The sequence below is a fragment of the Sander lucioperca genome, chromosome 7 (genome assembly GCF_008315115.2).
Source record: "Sander lucioperca isolate FBNREF2018 chromosome 7, SLUC_FBN_1.2, whole genome shotgun sequence".
Lineage (NCBI taxonomy): Eukaryota > Metazoa > Chordata > Actinopteri > Perciformes > Percidae > Sander > Sander lucioperca.
The window spans coordinates 24,209,797-24,230,757 of NC_050179.1; the positions used below are offsets into that span (position 1 = coordinate 24,209,797).

Sequence of the window (20,961 nt, forward strand, 5' to 3'; positions counted from 1 at the left end):
GTTACAAAGAAGGTGTGACCAGAGGAAGGCAGTAGCAGAAGGAAGTGGGTGCCTTGCCACTCTGCCAGCATAGATCCTGTGTTGCAAGGTTTGTCAAAGTCTTCGCTGTAGGCTTGAATCTTGCTCGCTGGCATTGATGGAAAAGGCTTTTGAGAGCAGGAGGCAGCCATGTTGCAAACATTAGAGCAGACACAATGAACACACCACCGCTGGGCCTTATGATTTGCATATGATCAAATAATTGAATCTTTGAGCAGGCAGAGAAAGACACCTTTAACCTTTAAGTCAGAGGTGCTTTTATTTTCTCATTTTCTCCCACATGAGTAACTGTGGGTATACACAAAATCCCTGTTTGAGGGGAGGGGGGAGCCTTTCCTCCCCTGTATCCATGTCCCTGGCATCAAGGAGATCAGAAAACATTACAAGGCTGAAAAAGGTCACTTTGATTAGAAAATTGCAGCTGGCAGCAGGGTCAGTGGCAGCCATGTTGAATTGTCTCATGACTGAGTCCATGTGGTCTCTTTCTCTCACTGAAGGGGAAAATGAAGAGCATCCGTGGTCCCTGTCACAAGGCTGCAGTCCAGAACCAAACCACAACATTTTTTCCCAAATTAGTCACCAACTCTTCCGTTAGTCACCTCCTCCCCTAGGAAGTGAAAGTAACAATACACTCTAAGAGAAGAGAACACCACACCTAGTGTCCCCCCGCCGCCCTACACACACACACACATTACACAGACACACTAGACTAGCACGTGTCATCACATTTTGCCAAGAAATCCACATTCTGAATGATTTGTGAAGTATAAAGAAGTTCATTCTGCTGAGTGTGATACAGAAAGGTATAACATTGATAACGTTAGAGTTAAAGCCGCTGCCTAAGGTTTATGTTTCCTGTGAAGTCTTTTGACCTATATGTGGCGTAGACAGTTTATTTGATGAGTAATACAGGCTAAAGGGCGAGTGTATTGATAAATACCAAAGGGCAGAAAAATACAGAATGCAATAAAAGAAAAATAATCACATCACCTGTTGCGACATAAAATGAAGGGTGATGACGCATGGGATGAGATCAGTTCAAATAATGAAACGCTGTTTAAGTTTATATCATAACACAGAATTATTGCTGGGCCTGCTCAACAAGCACAGCCCATACACACACACACACACACACACACACACACACACACAGTAGAACCTCCGGTGGGCCTCTTTAGGAAAGTCCCCAGATGCCAGACAGACAGACGGACGGGGGGGAGACAGTGTTGTGAGGTCACCTGGGTTGGTGGCGCTGCTGGTGTTTCTCTGTCCCGGGCCCAGCCAATCAGAGACTAACATAATAACAATAATGCTTAACCTCCACACATACTAATGCTAATGTAAGGGGCCAGGGGCCTATTAGAGGCCCAGTCACTCACTTTAGGCTGCAGTGTAACTGGCTGTAACTGCAGTAACGTGCAGTGTAAACTGCTACAGTATGTAAATATGTGGTTGTACTTTGCGTCACTTAATCTTTCTCAGTCTTTCTAATTTTCGGGTTCTCTCTCTTTGCTCTCTCCTCTCTCCTCTCTCTCTCTCTCTCTCTCTCTCTCTCTCTCTCTCTCTCTCTCTCTCTCCCTCTCCGTCTCCCTCTCTCTCTCTTCAGGAATGGGAACTGGTGGTGTTGGGAAAGTTGAAGTGGAACTTGGCAGCAGTAACGCCGAACGACTTCATCGAGCACATTGTGAGGAGACTGCCGCTGCCCGAGGATAAGCTGGCACTTATACGCAAACACGTCCAGACCTTCATCGCCCTCTGTGCCACAGGTGAGACACAACGGGACACTTAACTTCGCACACGTCTACAATGCGTGTATTATGAACAGATGTTTGTCCAAATGAATTGTGATGTTTTAATTGCAAGAACGGATCCAAAAGATGACCGTGCAGAGTGCGAACGTCATCTCGATAGCATATCTTCTTTTTCTCTTCTTGTGTGTGTTGCAAGTGACACTGATCATGGATAAGCAGCCAAGTCAAACCAAGCGATAATGGCTTGCATCAACATACTTTCTCGTGTTGCAAAATATATTTATCTGCACATTCTTCTTTCAAAGCCCTCTCTCTCTCTCTCTCTCTCTCTCTCTCTCTCTCTCTCTCTCTCAATAACGTGCGGCAACAGCTCTGTTCAGAGTTGTGCAGTGGGCCAGTCCCAGCCCGCCGTAACTTAAGTGAGATACATTACCTCCAATGGGAAAATATTCTTCCTAAGAAAACATGTGTCATGGAAGACATTTCGGTGTTAGACTCTTAAGTCCGACGTCCATCATTTGTCTTCTCCCAGGCTGGTGTGTGGTCACGTTTTAGAGGCGTATCAGTGGCTTCCAGCGCATCCAGTAACACTTCAAAGCAGATTGAGCCTGGTTGAGGGGCATTCCCATGTCGCACAGGGTCGAGAAGAGGAATGGACAGGGGTGGAGGCAGGCAGGCCATTGTCTTTCTGCTCTTGAGGTGAATTGTTCTCTCAAGATCAAACATCCAGCCAGGCGTGGGAGGGACAGGGAGCCCTTAACATGATCTTAGGAGACGGAGAAGATGCAGGCGGGAACAGGGGAGTTAGGGAAAGCCAGAGCAGTGTATTGTTTGTGCACTGCCAATTCTAAGGCATGTCATGTTTTCATATCTCTTTCCCCTGCCGCCTTCCTTCCCTCTTTCTCTCCCCACCTAACTTCTCATGCCTCCCCGCCCTACAGCTGGAGGACATGATAGCTTTCCCATGTTGAGATTGTCTATAGGGCAGGTTTCTTCTCTTTGCATCACCTCCACATTCAAAGGCATGGGTAAAGCTTAAGGATTTCTATTAACAGTAACGAAAAAAGAATGCACAATTCACCCACAATAAGGCTGTTTGGCACTCCTTTGTTTCTCACTTTCTGGGTGACCCCCCCAACCACCACCACCAACTCCCTTTTCTGCAGGCCACAAACAGGAATGCTAACTACACCCCCTCATGGGAAACAGCTCCTTGTGCTGACATAATTTAGAGGAGTGTATGTATCATAAGAGGAATAGATACAAGGGAGGTGACAGGTATTTACATCATAACGTGGTGGAATCCCCTGCACCGCTTGTGCAATGGATGTGATAGGGTGACAAACGATTGCAACAAAAGTTCATGTTTGCAAAGGTTTGAAGAAGAAATGCCTGTCTTCTCCTTCTCTGCATCTCCCTTTCCTTCACTCTCTCCTACTGCTCTCTTCCTCACCCTGTCTCACCCCCGCATCTCTCTCCCCACATCTCTCACCCCTTATTTTGTGCCAGTGGATTAATGTGTGGAATGACAGCGCGTCCGTAATCAGACCTATTCCCAAAGCAACATTGTGAAAGACTCAGCATGCACTTTGTCCTTAATTGCTTCAATGAGGCAGTGGAAATACATTTACGAGCCTCCTGGAGTCGTCCTCCTGGCATTGTGTTTTAGGAGAGAGACTTTCTGGAGATAGCTCTGGATTAGCAACAGGCCATTTATCTGTGTATGCTCTCCTCAGACTTGTATCTAGGCAAACAGAGAGTGAGGGCAAGACAGAGAAAGAGAGGAGCGCGAGTGAGTCAACAATTGCATCAACGGTGCATCTGAAGATCTCTGGGAATTGGAAACCCCATTTGTGGAACGTTCCCAGCCGTAAATCTTCGGGTTATCTGGTGAGAATCCTCCTTGAGACATCCTCCGAGTGGAGCTGAGAAGGTGAAGACGCAGCAGAAGGAGGAGATCTCTCAGGAGGATTTACATTTGCAAGACAGTTGACAACGGGTCACCTGTGGCCTTCCTATTCCATACAGTCTCATTCAACCCACCACTACTCCCACCGCTGCTGCCCCTATACTGAAAAAGAAAACATGCATAAAACCACGGCTCTCTGTTTTCAGGCGAACAAGAGAGAGAAGAGGAGAAGTGGAGAATAAGGCCTCTCAATCCTAATGGCTCCTCTCTTTTGATGAAACAGTTCCGTTCGGGCCACTCGGTGGGATTTTGTCAGGTGGCGCAGGCTGGCTCTGTATTAATTAATAACATTGGCTGGTCCATTCAGGACTATGCAAATGGCTTCGGGAGCTCAGCTAGAGGCTGGGAGAAAGGAGACAAAAGGCTTGGCCCTTACATTTCATATGCAGAGCCATGCAAGGGTCAGCGCTGCGGGGCCACTTGATAGGAAACACCAGCGTTTCCCTCAGGCAGGCCGCCGTATAATAGCCCAGAAACAAGCTCATTAAGGGAGATTATGAACCTCCATTCCTACACACAGACACCAAGCAATCCGAGCTTCCTCTTCTATTCTTATTCAATTGAGGTAAAGTGGGAGAATGGACGGGGTGCACGGGGCAGACAGATGCACCCCAACCTGTCGGCTGCAGTTATTGAGCTCCGTCTTCTTGCCATATTGGCAGGGATTATGGTCTGTTTTTTTTTTTCATACCGACTCCAATAGCCCTCTCTGTAATGGTATGCATGGAATGGTGACAATAGTCATAGAAGTTGATCAAAAGAAAATTCTGGATCAGGGCCAACCATGCTGTCCAAGAGAGAGTCAAATGTCCTGGTGGACACAATGAAGATTTTGCTACAAGTTGGGATGTAAATAATAAGTGATTTAAGTAAGAGAAAAGTCGTTCTTTTATCTCAGAATAGTATTTGATTACTTTTTTCCCCCTGTGTGTGTGTGTGTGTGTGTGTGTGTGTGTGTGTGTGTGTGTGTGTGTGTGTGTGTTTTTGTGGGGTCCAAAAACCGGGAGTCCAGTATACTTATGGGGTCCAGCTTTGTGGGACCAAAATGCTGGACCCCACAAGTTTAAAGGGCTGTTTGAGGGTTAAGACTTGGTTTTAGGATTAGGGTTAGAATTAGGTTATGGTTAGGGTTAGGGTAAGGGTTAAGGTTAGGCATTTAGTTGTGATGGTTAAGGTTAGGGAATGCATTATGTCAATGGCGGGTCCCCACAAAGATAGTGCCACAAACCTTTGTGTGTGTGAGTGTGTGTGCATGTGTGTGTATATATGTGTGTGTGTGTGTGTGTGTGTGTGTGTGTGTGTGTGTGTGTGTGTGTGTGTGTGTGTGTGTGTGTGTGTGTGTGGACTATGTGAAGTAAATTGATGTTTAACCGGTTAGTTTCTCTGAGACAAACTAATGATTCACTGGCTAACAAAGCTGAGAGACGCCGAGCTTTGCTGCATGGGTTCACTTTCCCTCTTGTTTAATGTCACTTTTTTTACCGCAGAGTTGGAACAAAGCTGATCTTTAAATATGAGTATATAAACCCTGCACTTTACACACATTTTACTCACACAGTTGTGCCTGGATTCCTATAGCCTGCACACTGCAAAGTATACCGTATATTTCACTGTTTAGTTTTGTTATACAGCTTCTAACCCTAAAAAAAAAGTTGGATGACATGCTTGCATACACGTGCTCCGCTTTATTTCCTTTCTTCCTGACAGATTAAGATATTGCTTTTTGTCTATACAGAAGTGACACACTATAGGCAAACATGCCAATTTGTGGCCAGTCTTAGATTCTAAGATGAGTCATGAGTCCTCTTTTCATCTCAGCTGTTAAGTCTCGCTGGTCCAGAGGCAGGAATGCTGCTCGCTGCTTCCTCTTCAAAGTGGCTGCTGCACAGAGAATCCCCTCCAGGCTCAGCTCCGCATTCTGGAGATGAATGATTCATCTCAGATGTGGTCAATGAAATAGTCTTTACTGGTGTTTGTTTACATAAAACCCACTTCATGTTTGATGACTCAGAACCCTAACAAATTAGCTACCTCCTCCAAGAAATTATCATCTCTCCACACGCTCCACTGACGGGAGGAATCATGTCCGGCCTGGCTGCATCGTCAACACATGGAGCAGGAGGAAGCTTCCTGACAGTATGCGCCCAAAAATGTGACACGCGGAGTGAATCATCGAGTGGCATGTCCTGAGTCCCGCCCCCTTCACCTCTCTGGTGTAGTCAGCACCACACTGTAAATACTGTGGCCAGCTGAGTCACACCAGAAACACAATTATCCCACCAAAAAGTTTTAGAAATCAAAAGCTTACATGTTTACCTTGGAGGTCACGTTAACCGCAAAGACTAATATTTGTGATTTGATGTAAAGTAAATGTTAGCGGCGGCTAGTTTGACCCAAACATTTTAGTTGTGACACCAGAGTGTCTTCCTCTTCCTCGTCCTCCAACTTTATTTTCTGATTAGAGGGTTTAATTACTTCAGCTAAGCTGCTAATTTTGTCCAAATCATATCATTATAGAGAGAGAGAGAGAAAGACAGAGAGAGAGAGAGAAAGAGAGAGAGAGAGTATTTCACCTTTTGATCTGATCCCGGTCACTGACGTAACCAACGCCTCAAGGCTGCAGCTGTTACAGTGGAGATGATGGTGCGAGGCCGAAGAGAGCTGTCACAGGATGCTACATTAAGGAGGAATACTGTTTTCTGGCAAATGAACTGAAATCACAGTTTGAGCAGCAGGCCGCGTGACTCACAATCTCCCAAGTTTTGTTTTCTGTTTGTCTCCAGAGTGACAGTCTGGAACAAGAGGTAATGGAATATGACAGATCGCAGTATCAAGTTATTGTTTCTTAATCAGTGGTTTCTCCCCTTGTTGCATGTGGAAGAAGTCCTTCAAGCCCAGTTGGGTAGTTGTTGTTGTTGTTGTTGTTGTTGTTGTTTGTGTGTCTCAAAGAGCTTCAGTAGGTGTACCCTCTGAGTAGCTCTCTACAGACCTTGTTTTGACTACCAGGCTGTGTTGCATTAGCGGTGAAACGTACTGTCCTGCCAATCCCAAAATGCTGTTTGTTTTTGGCCTTAATCAGTCAACAGGCCATGGGTCCTCTTAATGCTACTCCTTTAATAAACAAGGTTGATAAGCGCTACATGTATGGAATACAAGACCCTGATTTATAGTGCTAGAGAGAGAAGAGGGCGAGAAGGAGAGTATGGGCTTCTTTTTTTTTCTTCAGTTGGCTGTTGTTCAACTTTCCAAATTTAATTAATTTAACAAGTTTAATGTGCATACTGTGCATTGCAGCCACCCAAGAGGAATGGGCCATGTAGGGCAGCAGACTGTGTGACCAGAGGGCCTTGAGGATGAAGTTTCAGGGGGTTTGATTAACACAGAGGAATGGAGATGAGGGGGCACAGGGAGGAGAAAGGGCCATTGAATGGGGTGAGAGGCGTGCAGGACGGGGCCAGCCAGCCGCTGCTCACAGGGAGCTTTCCATCGCAGGCGTCCCCACTCAGCTACATACACTGTTTATCCTCAACATGAATATCAATGAGGACCTCCTAAAATACGGCCATTCTTCCCCCCACATGCAGCAGCCACCAGGCCGGAGTGTCAGCCTGCATCGGCTGCACGAGCGCGTCCTTGTTCTGCTACAGACCTGTCTTGTCTTGAGTGCGAAAAATCAGCTTGCTGCCCACTGTCCGCCACTCAGCTCTCCCACAAACCTACGTTTGTGCTGTGTGTGTGTGTGTGTGTGTGTGTGTGTGTGTGTGTGTGTGTGTGTGTGTGTGTGTGTTGGTGGGGTCTGTGTCTGCATCTTAAAGCATGCATGCCTCACTGCATTGCTTCTTGCCTGTGTCTCTTAGTTGTCTGCCTCATTGGCCGTCAGTCTGCGCTCACTACACACGTACAGTAAATCCGTGTATGCCTTTGTCCTTTTACCCCTCTATAGAAAGTTGTGCACTTACAGCAGTGATGTAATGCCGGGGGGCTTTGTGTGCTCTTTCCTCTTGGCTCGAGGTAGCCTTTAATAAATCGCCCCTTGGCAAAGGCCCAGCGGCTAACACAGGGGTGTATAATAAGTTCATTTATTTGTCAACACTGAGCCCACAAGATGAGAAAGCGCCTGGCTGTGCATGTTAAAAAGGCAGTGAAGGGCTGCCTTTACAGCTATCAAAGGGCCTACCTCTTTGATTCCAGATTTAGAAGAAAAAAAAAAAAAAAAAAAAAAGAAGGAAGAAAAATCTCCTTCACGGCCATCGCACGCAGTTTGCTTTGCAATTGAATATGGCAATATGTTAATGTGCAGGCTGTTCTATGCCCCCACTGCCCACTCCTTTAGCCCATAGGTGGCCCAAGAACAGAGGAATGCTTGTGGGGGGTGGATGGGAGGCAGGAGGTGAGGGTCGCTAAAGGGCGACTCTTTTCTTCTTCCAGAACCTCACAAGAGTCTGGACACAGACTTGAGAGTGATGTGCATTGGAGTTGTCTACCCCCTCTCCTCTCCAACCAAGCCCACCACCTTCCCTTCCTTTTCCCCTTGTTGTCTGGTCGCCATTCTGTCCATTCCTCCCTCTTCATCTTCCTCCCCCCCCGTCGACCCCCTGTCCAGCCACACTCTTTGTCCAGCCTGTCTCTCTGAATTGGTATCATCAGAGAGGGGATGGATGCTGTGTCTCTCAATTGGGTGAAATGAGGTGATGACTCCGGACAATGGAGTCACACTCTTCTGCCTTCCCTCTCGCAGGCCCGCCACTCTATTAATATGCTAAAAGATAGGAGGGCAGCCAATGCAAACCACTGCCTGTTGTAGCAACAAAGACTGGGGCATGTGTGCCATTCACTGGCCACATCTAAGCAGGCCATGTGTTGTCCAAAAAGAAAGGTAGAAGTTGAGCAAGACATAAAGAGAGAATAGAGAAAGGAGCGTGTGTGTGTGTGTGTGTGTGTGTGTGTGTGTGTGTGTGGAGAAAAACTCTCTCTCCCCGTCTGTCTGTTGCCCTTGCTCTCTCTCTCTCTCACTCTCTCTCTCTCTCTCTCTCTCTCTCTCTCTCTCTCTCTCTCTCTCTCTCTCTCTCTCTCTCTCTCCCTGTATGCCAGTTGCCTTGCCTTTTCGGGCTTCTGGCCCGTTCACAAGCTGTCTCATTTGCATTATGAATGACAGTGAGGGGAGCTAACAAGGTTATTGGTCTTTGAGACGCACGCCTGTGACCACACGTGGAAAAAGGACCTACAGCAGTGAGCATTGGCAGAGGCACTGAGCCTCTTTATTCCTCCCTTTCCAAGCGCTATGGGGCTTTTTTCAGCGAGCACACGATTTACTCAGGAGATGGAAGAAAAGGGGCCGGGCTGGGGAAAAGAGGGGAATGGGGTGGGGAGCGGGTGAGGGTGGTTGCTTTTCAGCTCCTTTACAAGCCAAGTGAACCCTCATTATCCAGACCCCTGGTCATTAGTGAGCGCTGCGTTCAGACCCGGTGCAATAGAAGGATTATTTATTAGCTGACTGCTAGATTACCAAGTCATATTGTCTCTTGGAGGGACGTATCCGTACCCTTTTTGTGGAGCATATGAATTGAAAAGTGCAATTTAGAACTACTGCACCAGGTGAATAAAGAATCCAGTGTAAATCAACTGTTTAAGTCATTTATCCACTGAACTAAAGATGTTAGCTCCTTGCTTAACGTGACAATGACTACTTTTTTGCGTATCATTTACAAACCAATAGCACTGGAGACACATTTAACTCAATTAGTATTTCTTCCTTTAACAGATTTCAGATTTGCCATGTACCCTCCCTCCATGATTGCCACAGGAAGTGTGGGGGCAGCGATCTGTGGCCTACAGCTGGATTCAGCTGACCAGTCACAGTGGGGCGACAGTCTTACAGACCTGCTGGCCAAAATCACAAACACAGAAGTGGTGAGTTTGTTTTATACTCCTCTGTCACATCCAGAACACTCATTGACGCTTGATTGGACGAGACACTTATATATATATATATATATATATATTTTTTTTTTTTTTTTTTTTTTTCCCAAAGCAAGACCTGAGTTTAAAACGCTGAATTCCAGTGTGGTGTTGTTAGTCATGGTTCAGCTAAGAGCTTGATACTTGTGTCTGGAAGATTTGGGGGGATGTTTGTGTAACATTTGAATGAGGAGGAGTAAATGTTTCTCTGTTCGTTGTTCACTGGTATTTTTCTATGATTCAAAGCTGAATCAGCTGCTGCTGACGTTGGAAGCTTTTCATCTTTTCAGTCAGTAACATCTCCAGTAAATTGCTACAATGAACTCATCTTATTTCCACTGAAACACACAGTTTTGCAATCTGTTACCGTTGACAAGCAAATTCAGTTTTTTTTTTTTTTGTTTTTTTTTTATTTATTTTTATTTTTTTTTTTGGGGGGGGGTTCATGAGAAGAAAAAAATTCTAAATGAGCATCAAACTAAGACCGAAAAATGTCTTCATTAAAAGAAATCGCGAACTGCGTTGATATACTGTATATGCATCTCCTCTGGCTTACACTTGAATAGGCAGCGTGTGGCAGGTTTCTTTTCCTCGCCATCAGTCCGGTCAGCAGGGGCGTCGGACTGGGGGGAAAAAGGGGACTGAGTACCCAGGGCCCTCATGTGAGGAGGGCCCAAAAAGATGCTAGTATGAATAGCTGTGGATGCGGGGAGGGGCCCATAGAAAATGCCTTTCTACAGGCCCCAGAATTTTGTGCTACGCCCCTGCTCAGGCCCCTTCATATAACCAATCCTCTAAATCGAGCCAGGTTGAGAGCATATACAGTATGCTCTGTCGCTGACAGGAATGCTGGCCAGGCCGTTGTGCGGCTGTCTGGGTACAGTGAATGTTGCGGTGGTGGGTGAGTTGAGTCCAAACACAGGCAGGGCCTCTACTGACTCTGAGAAGCCTGGCTTTCATCACGCAGATGTTGAGAGGGCTTCAGCTTGCTATAGCATACTGTAAGGGTGGGCAAAGCTACAGAGGGTAAGGAGAGTGAGACTATGAAGTGATAAGTTAAGTTATTCCTTATTAGTCTCTTTGGGGAACTGAGTCTTGACCCATCCTAACTATTCAGGAGCAGCGGGCAGTGGCCAGGGACCAGCTCCGTGTCTGAGGCCACTGCCTTGGCAGGAGTACTCCTAATACCAAACATGATGAAAAGGGCTTTTACTTAGTAATAATTTGAACATGAACATTTTTGAGTTCATGTGTGCTCAGTGCACAGGGAGCAGATCAAAGGGCGTGACACGGATCCCGAGCCTCAGCTCTGGTATGTTAAGTTCTTTCCCAAAAGTAGGAGGAGGAAGAAAGCTGCTGAAGTGTGAACAGGACACTGGTGGGGGGGGAGGTGTCATGCCTCCCTCGCGACAATCAGCCCTCTCTCGTCTCCTCCTATGGTCCATAATGCAGCACTGCTGGAAAGCATGGCTCCCTCTGGTGCGAGCTGTGTGAAGTCTCACTCAGCGGCTGAGGAAAAACAAATAGCTGACCTCAGCAGCACAGGGCCTCAGTGTGTTTAGGCTGCAAGGTCTTAGACTTGAGGGAATTAAGTCGCTCTGTGTCTCTATGATCAACTCCTCACATTCCTGGATTCAGACAAGCCATGGCTCGCAGTAAACACGGGAAGCAAAGCAGAGGGCACCCTTCCTAATTCAACATATACGAGAGGCTTTAGTATAAACTGCTAAGAAGCCAGCCAAAACTAAACACATAGAGTTTATTTTGGTTTATAAAGTTACTTAAGAACCTACATCAGACGTGTGCACCACTTGGTATACAACATAACAAACGCAGCCTAATGACAGATGCCCAGGAGTAGTTGTCAGCATTAATAAGTGGCTTCAGTGCTATTTAGGCTGTTTTTTAGTGTTGTGTTTTTAGTTTAACTGTTAGATTGAGCAGCTTTCACACACAAAAAAGAGGAAATGGTGATCATTGACCATGTCATTTCAACACGTACCCTACCTTCTTTTCCCTAATGCTGAACCACTTTATACAGCAATTCAATGTCCAAGGGTCACCTCAACCTCAACCTCAATTTTGACTGCAGTCATCAGGGTGGTGGAATGAACCTTAAGTAAGAGTCTAAATGTGTACACATAACATACTGTATTTGGTTTTTGGCAGGCAGTGTAGAGGCTCGGCGAGATGTTTAGAACAGAGTCTCGTAGCCAGCCGGCCAAAGAGCCAGGCAAAATATGAAGGCAAAGCAAGTTTCGCCAACCTCTGCAGCTGCTGCTGCTGCCAACAGCATCATGGCCAACGCCACCCCCCTGGCACCCTACTGGCATCTGGGGTATCCAGAAGCTGTGGTTTTCCAGTGGAAATGTGATAGGGCCAAGTCACCATCTTGGGCCGCTGGAAGAATGTGTGTAGCCACACATACACCTCGTGTGGTCAAGAGGGGCTCCCTGTTAGGGACAGCAGACGGGGGCTGTGTGCCTGAGAGCCAAGTCATAATGTGCAGAGAGAAAATATGAAATTTGTGAGAATGTGTTAAGTGGGAGGCTGCACAGGTAATGTGTAGTGACAGTAAGAAATATACGCTAGAGCGCGAAATTTAGACTAATTGCATGAAGGCCAAGTGTGTAGAGCTTCCCTTTATTCTTGAATGATAAAACAGGGAATAGAGGTTAGAGAAGTGCAAAGGTTTAAGACCACCACTTCCTAGATTTTGTTGTTTTGAGTCTCTCATTCACCTTTTTTTCGGTAAGAGTCACAAACTAAGACACTGGAAACACATTTTCCCATTTCTCCCTCTCATCCTGTTTTCTTTCCTATTTTTTTAATCACTCTGGTTTCCATTGTGGCCTAAATATCACTGAGATGGATGGATGAGAAATAGAAATGTTATTTTCTGGGGAGGAATTCAGCGTGTTGGAGCCAGAGTGTTTGCAACAAAGATGCATTTATTAAGAAAGATTATCTCTATTAACACAGCCTGTGGCGTCACCGCTTGCAGTGTTTCGGCATGCAGGCTAAAGAAAGAGAAAGGTCACATTTTCTATTGTAACTTGTGGAAATTCAAGTCATGCGGTGACTTCTTATTTCCAGTGTCAGCCTCCGGATATTTTGTTTTAGGATTCCCTGAGATCCATAGTGTGTGTCAGCCTGTGTGTTTGTTTCAGCTGTCTGACCACCAAGTCCTCCCAGAGTAGCTAGCACTGTCTTCTGTGGTACAGTCAGCAGTTAAAACACATTCCATGGCTTCACACATTTCTTCCTTTTGGTTTTGTCTGTCTGCACGACTTCCCCCCCTCCCCCCCCCCTACCGCCAGTGTCATAAAGGCCGCCCAGGAATAATGTGCATGCCTTGATTTGTCAGAAAGACAGATTGTTGCAGTATGATGTATGTTTGAGGTGGGGCAGATGGAGGACTGTAACGACAAGGGAGGATCTGAGGTGGTTATGTGTTTTCCGGGTTGAGGCTGCAAAATAAGATGCTTCAGTATAGCACTACCTCCCATGGCCAACTTACTCAGTTCTATTGGCCCCCTAAGTACACAAGTACCTAGAGCTTCTCTGAAAACAGTATTGGTGTTTCCAGTAGTCACACATTGAAGCCATTAAAGTTTCTCGAATAAAGCCCATGGGGCTTGGCATTGGACCCAAACTGCCGCTCTAAAGAGCAGCAAAAACAGGGGGAGAATGTCTTTTAAGAAGTGAAGGCGTGCATTCTTGCGGTAAGACACAGGCAGTTCCTTTACATGTTCTACGCTTTCCTTAATTTTCTCACAGGAATTGAGATTTTATGACCAATGGGGCACATGTTGGTGGGAAGATTTTCTGTGTGTGAGTGTGGATACGCCCATGTTAGCGGCCAGCCTCTGGAGGAGATTAAGGGACAGACGCTGGCCGGGTTTCCTCCATGTCAGACCCATTGCTGGGGGGAAACATTCCCCCAGAGGCACCCAGCCCAGATCAGTCCAACCTCCTCAACATCAAATCATGCTTAATGGATTGTGACACGAAAAACTCTTGGGAGCTAATCATCGGTCGATGCTGGAGAACTCAATACAGGAATTACTTCATGCAAACTTCAGATATCAGCAAAACCACTCTTGGCTGAGTCATTTCGTCAGTGGTCGTTTATAGAGACTCGTCTCGTAAATAAATTCTCCATAACATTGTCCACATGTACAGAATTTTCACAAAGTCTTGAAAGTTGGGTTAGAAGTCAAAAACTCATGTACTTTCCCTTTGGCAACACGGTACATATCTGTGACACACTGTGACCTTTTGCAGAAGAGCAGTTCTGATGTGAGTGAGGCCCATCGGCACCAGAAGCTGTAACACAGGCTCAAACTGTGGCCCATCAGGTTTAAATTAGCTGTTAATTTCGAAAGAATGTTTCCCCGCTCCACAAGCGGTACACTTTCACCCATCCCTCCGGCCTTGGGGCGCTCTCAGTCATGTTTCCCACAGACACTTGGTGCTTTAAGGCAGGGGGTTATGCATGTGTGTGCGTATGCAGAGCTGAAAGCGAGGAACTGGGCTTCAGTTGTGTTATACAGCAGTATTCACCACCAGAGAGCAGTGTTTACGCTCTATCAGCTCATTCAGACAGGGACTTTCATATTAGCTTTTAACTGTTGCAGCAGTCTGCTCTTACTCCTGAATATCTTTGGTCACCGCAGTTCCTCACTCAAAAAAACATTTTGAACTTTCTCTGACGCTCCTGCTAACAACCCATTTTAGCACCGCTCTCCCCTTTACCCTCCCTCACGTCTCCCCCTCCCCAGTGAGTTGCTCTCTCTTCATGCTCTACGCTGTCCCCTCTGTCAACCCTCCATCAGGGAAGGATATGAGGGCTCAGCGCTGTTGAGAGGCTCCTCTCCCAGGTGGATTCTCAGATTGCCGCGGCAGCCTTTGATGGTGAAAGTCGAGCCGGCCAGGTCTCAGATGGATCCCCTGCAGGCAGGCAGGCACACAGACTGGCTCTCGTTAAAAAAGCACCACCTTTGTGTTCCCACAGGAGGTGGATGTAATTAACATAGCTTTAGTACTACCTGTGTTTTCAGCCGCCGTTGTCAAGGCTACTTCTGTTTGGGTTTTGTGTGTGTTTGGGAATGGCGGAGGTGGTGGGACAGGTGGGTGGTTGGACGGGGGGAGGCAGTGGGGTGCGCCTGTTAATGCATATGTGTGTATGTGTACATGAGCACTATAAGGGTGGTGTTCAGTGCGCAACCCTGGTGGGCTGATGTAATGCTGGAGTATGGTCCGTGTCTGTGCTCAGCCTTGGCAGTAGCTAGAGCAACTAGAATGGCGGTGGTCATTTAAAACCCCTGGCCTACCCTGCCTAGGGGCCCCTCTTCTGCCACACCAGGGGCCCCTCTGCTCCATCACCAGGGGCCCCTCTTCTCCGTCTCCCGGTGCCCCTGTTTCTCATGCATTGACTAAAGTTTTCAGATTTTTCCTGTTACTCGTGATGACATAGTTGCAGAAACCAATTTCTCCACTGAGCAACCATGGTACCAGTGGTGGAATGTAACTAAGTACATTTACTCAAGTACTGTGCTTAAGTACAAATTTGAGGTACTTGTACTTTACTTGAGTCTTTTATTCACGAATCACGAACGCTGTGTTTGAGCTATGTTACTGGTTACTGGTTGCACGGCGTCATGACTGTATTCCCAAGATGGCGGCCACCAATATACGAGACCACTACTGTCTTTCTAAACTATCTTTTTAATAAACTGTCTGTACACTTACTGTGCCCTGAATACTAACGTTGTAATCAGCGGTCCGCGCTAGCTTGTTTCAAGCTACACACACATTCGATTAGCATGAAAACATATCCCAGAGAACGGTTGACTCGGTACACGTGTTATTAACCCCTAAGTTCGTTTTGCGCCGGAATTGTCCTTTTAAATAAGCCTCTACTATGTTGACCAAGACAGTTTAATTGAATTGATTTGGAAATGAGAGAAACTCCCTGCCCCCCCTGTTAGCAGATTGAAATGTATATATTTTTACAGCTTGTCCTCCCTTCTCTTGTTGCATTGCAGGATGTTCTCAAAGAGTGCCAGGAGCAGATTGAGCGCGTGTTGGTGAGCAGCCTGCGCGAGGGCCGGCAGCAGCAGCAGCAGCAGCAGCAGACGCAGAGAGGCCCCAGTGGGAAAGGCCTGGACGAGCTCGATCAATCCTCCACACCAACAGACGTCCGTGATGTCAACTTGTGAACCACCAGAGGGCACCCATTGCACGGGATTTAAAAAAAAAAAAAAAAAAGCATCATGAAAAAAAACATCAATTTCTTAAAAGCAGAAAAAAAGAACAAAAGAACAAAAAATTTTAAAAACACAAGCCCTTTAAAAGAGAAAGAACAATGCTTGCTATTTTTTTTTTTTTTTTTTTGGTAGATTTTCTGTTCTTCAAGTCCAAAAAAAAAACACCTGCCCATGAAATAGATTTTCTATGATGTTCTAGTCTAAAAGCAACAAATTTGATACAGCATGAAGCTCCGTGGTGCCTTGGATATACAGAAGGGAAGCCAATCATATTTGTATTCTGCCTTTGATTATATAGTATGGTCTTTAAGTTATATTTTAACCATAGCTTGATAACGAGGCTGTTATGGTAGAAGTTCTGAAAACCATTCGAAAATTACATGGGATCCCAGTGGGGCTTAAGTTTTATTTCTCTGTTTGGTTTTATATTATTATCACTATTACATTGGTGGCTGGTGTAGGAGAGGACACGAGCTCCTCGACCATCACAAGGTCCACATGAGACAGACAGAAGAAGCCGTGAGAACATTATGCAAATGCTAATGTTGGTGGGTCCCAATTCCATGGAAGATGGGATGATAATAATTATTAGTAGTCTTAGTAATTATTATTATTATTATTATTAATATTATTATTATTGGACATATTTTGGAACTGAGTAGTAGAGATCAATAAGCTCCTTTTGTCAGGCTGCTTGTGTGTGTCAGTTTGTGGGTGCACTGTGCAAGCATGTGTGTTTGTGAGTATGCCTCTGTGTGTGTGTGTGTGTGTGTGTGTGTGTGTGTGTGTGTGTATGTGTGTGTGTGTGTGTATGTGTGAATGCTACAATGTGATCCTGTATCTATATTAGCAGTGTGCATTCTATGGTGTGAGGCACTTGAGCAAAGTCAAGTCGTAATGTGTCGTAGACTTACGGTTCTGTTTTTAAAGACTATGGCGAAGCGGAGGCTACACATACTTTGTCCGTCCGTATAACAGGGCATCTATGCTATATCACTGCCATCATGCATTACCAATGTATCATGGTTCATTGTTGGCCAACAATAAACTCATGTGTATGCACTATGAGTGAGACAGAAACAAGATTTAGGATATGGGCGAAGGGACTTTCGAGCCCCTTATCTTTCTAAGAGCATTTTTCCTGAGGTGTTGCACCTCAGACTCAGTCGTCATGTGAGGTGCTTGCTTATTACTGCCATTCTGTCAATGAAATACGACAGATACTTGGTTCTTTTTCACGTTGTTACGATATGGTGTTTCCTCAGTTGTGAAAGGCTGCTTTGAGTCTGGACGGAGTAGTAATGACCTCCCACGTGTATGGCACATGTGAAAACAGGAGGCGATGTCTTGGAGGATGTAAGGCAATGCTTTTTAAAAGTCTGGGGGACGTTAGACTCCTCTGTATTAATTAGCAGGGAGGGAACAGGCGCGGAAAGAATAAGAAAGAGATGGACAGTTTGCAACTAAGAAGTCACTGTGGAACTGTGGAAGGCACATGAGAGCACAGAATGGTAGGACAGAGAGGATTTTAGTGGTGCAGGAGCATGCTGCTGTGTGGAGGATTTACAGCTAGGGGCTGGAAGATGAAAATGAACAAAAGATGCCCAAATGCCTCATGATAAACCTTTGATATCTACATATTTGGATGGAATCAGCATTCATTTCTCATGATGGATGTCTACAATGACACAGCTAAGTGAAAAACAGCATTCTGGGTTTCCATTTGCATGGAAATGAGGAACTAAGGCTGTAACGCTGTCAGATCATATGAGGATGGACTTTCTTGGGGTGGGGTGGGGTGGGGTGGGGTGGGGGGGAGATCGGTGGTTAGAGGAGTACAGGATGATAATATACTGTCAATGCATCTGGAGTCCCACATAGGGTTGTTTTCTGCTCCCTTATATGATTTCAATGCAAAGCACTTTGAGAACATGCTCCCCAGGAGATAAGTAAAAATGAAATGCGTTGGGCGGTGATTGGAGGTGAATGGATGTTTTTTTTCTTTTTTCCTTGTTAGCCTTTTCTTTGGTCTACTTTGTAGGGCTGGTTTCCCAATCGTCAGACATACCCTTTGTCAAGCAAGAGTCAAATTAAAAAATGCTTTCCAAGACTTGCGATGAGGGGACATTCCGTTCACAAAAAAAAACGAAACAAAAAGAAACATTCCTATTGAAGCAAAGCGCAAGTTAATGGGAAGTCTGACCGTTTCCGAGAATTTGGACACATCGAAAATGCCAATATGAATTGGAAAAGGCCTACACGCAGAGTTCACTGATCTGTTTGATTTTATTTTTACTTTGTCAAGAAATGAAATATTTGTTTTTACTTGAATTTTTCTTCATATTTATCTGCATCACAGCCACTGATCACAGTCACACAGGGCAGCGACGAGCTACAAGAGAGGGTGGACGTAACATCCAATATTTGCACATGTTCTTCAGAGGGCAATGAGGTTTGCATTTCCAAGACAGAGCATATAGCCTTTGTTTGAAACCACCTTAACTGATGTGTGTGTGTGTGTGTGTGTTGCAGTGGTTGGTCAGTTTTCTATGGTGCTGGCTTGTGTTGTTCAGGCCGATTGTCTGTCAGTGAACACATCTGTCCCCTGTGAGCTTTGCTGCTTCAAATCATTGGCAAGGGGGTTTATCAGCCATACAGACATCAGCACAAAACAAGAGACAGATGATTTTTTTTTTTTTCATTTTTTCTTTTTTTATGTGACACATGGCTTTGCCATAACAAGGTGTCTTTGACTTAATGCTTGAGTTTTTTTTTTTTTTTTTTATGACGGTATGTGACTTTGCTGAGTGTATGTTTGTCAGACTGAAGAGAGATGGGGATCTAATGTTTAAGTGATGTTTTCAGTAAAACTGGGCAATGTATTGACATATTTGCCAAAACATCCCCATTTGAATATTTGATAAGACCTCTTCATTTTGCCTCGTTTGCCTGATGTAAGCTCTCTCCCAAACTTAATGGTTGTGATTTTTCTTTCCTGCAATTTACTGTTGCATGTGTTATATATTGAGACCACCTTTTTCAATTTGTGTTTGATATATTTTATGGGGTGACCAGACCCGCAAAAAGGATTTTTCTAAGATTTAGAGATACTGTATTCCAAAGTGAAGAGAGGACAGAGGAGGAGGTGTGAAGACATCAAGAAAAAAGTGTCAATATTTTTATTGAGTTATTGTTGTCTTTTTGCGCTGCTAAAAGCTATGAATTTGTTTCATTTATACAAAAAAATAACATTACCTAGTTGTGATGTGTCACTTGAGTGTGCTGCTATTTTATAAACATTTGTATTATAATATAATTATTTTACTGCTTAAGAGATACATTCAGAAAAAAAAAAAAACGAAGTAGATGGTGATAGAAGAACATGAAATGAGTATTCGACTGGAAATGTTCTTTGTACAGTTTGACAGTTTGCTTAGATAGCATGTCTCCTTTCCCCTTTTTTTTAATCTATTTTGCTCTCCTTCAGTCACATTAAGCGTCAGTGGTATTTCCTATACCTCAGGATTACTGGACAAAATCAAACACAAACAAATCCATAACCTATACCTCTGCAGTTAGGTAACCTGGAACTGAGGAGAAAGAATACATGTGGGGGTGGGAGGGGGGGGGAGCAACGACAAATTAGCATTTTTTTTGTGGATGATTCCCACTGTTTCAGTGGGGAAACAGCTTGCTCGGTGAGATGGGAAACAGGAAATATGCAAGGTTTCCACTTGGACTTAACCTATATTGGAGGGGGTGGCACAACAACATTGCAACATTTCTTTGAGGGCGTTTATGCCGTAGATAGTTCAAGCATGTTCATTTCTGTTCATGTTGGTGCTACATCTGACTTGTTGTGTGCGAGAGAGGGGGAAACAGCATTCCCATGATGGCCAAAGTACTGTTCTTGCTTTATACAACCACAATCACATTGAATGTCAGTAAATATGGACTCTGTATGTAAGAAAGATATGTTTTGGTCTGAAATATTGTGTGTGCGCACCATTGTAACTGCCACATAATAATGGGTTGAGCTACACCTGTCGTGTTCAACCATAAATATTCTGATATCTGGAAGTTTCAATGGTGCAGATTTCCCTTTGAGTTGCCCCCCCCCCTCCACTATAACTCATATCATGTACCTCAAATGTCTGTTGCACAACCTCTGTTCAATAAACTTCTGCTTTAAAGGGTGTGACACCACATCAGCTCACTATTTCCCACGCCTGTGTTCCTTTTAAGCTGTGTGTCTAATTGTTTCATGATCGATAGACTAGTTGGTGTGTGAGTCAGCAACGACACTGCAGAGCAAAAGTTCAGTTGTAGAACTTTACCACTTGAAAGCTACACAAAGCAGTGATGACGAAAGTGGGACAATATGAGTTCCCCTGGCCAGAATATGAGGCAGACCAGTTCTAAACACTCCCTGTGGTCACGGCAGAAAAAAAAATGGGATGGATTGATATTTCAGATCTGCCACCGAAAGTTAAGGAAATGCACTGCTAAGAAAAAGGACTCTCGACCACGGACCACACTTATTAAAGTCACTAGTGTCTACTGAGCAATGGAAATGTGATGGTGAACTTATGGACAACTTAATTTATAGAGAACTATGTACTGCATATTCAATGCAAAGACAACAGGCTGTTGACCTCCTACTGCACTCCTCATTTAGCCTGACAAGCCAGACCCACATCAAGATGTTGGGTCTGGGAACTCACCATTGGCAGGGCTCAATCCGAGGGGCGGGATAAAACGGTTGTCTTTCAAATTCCCTCTGCACGAAATAGGATAGCGCTACAACCAGGCAGAGTAACGCTAGTTGATAGATTAAACTTTTGCCGTATCCAATCGGCAAAACTCCGAACACATCTTACTTTGTTAAGAATGACTTCAGTGCCGTTCTTTGTTCTTTTCTCAAAGAAAAGAACAAACTCCAAGTCTTCCAGAGTCGCGGCCAAAGCCGCTA

The 20,961-nt window shown here is 45.0% G+C and overlaps 1 protein-coding gene across 1 annotated transcript in view; it reads left to right on the plus strand.

The window, feature by feature from the left end:
• The window catches only part of ccnd2a (cyclin D2, a), a 23,870-nt gene extending 3,662 nt beyond the window's left edge, over positions 1-20,208 (plus strand). Inside the window, exons 3-5 of the mRNA XM_031303861.2 lie at positions 1,646-1,805; positions 9,521-9,669; positions 15,768-20,208. Coding sequence (XP_031159721.1) covers positions 1,646-1,805; positions 9,521-9,669; positions 15,768-15,941 — 483 coding nt within the window. The 3' untranslated portion in view covers positions 15,942-20,208. The remainder of the gene's footprint in view (positions 1-1,645; positions 1,806-9,520; positions 9,670-15,767) is intronic.
• Positions 20,209-20,961: the final 753 nt, after the last annotated feature.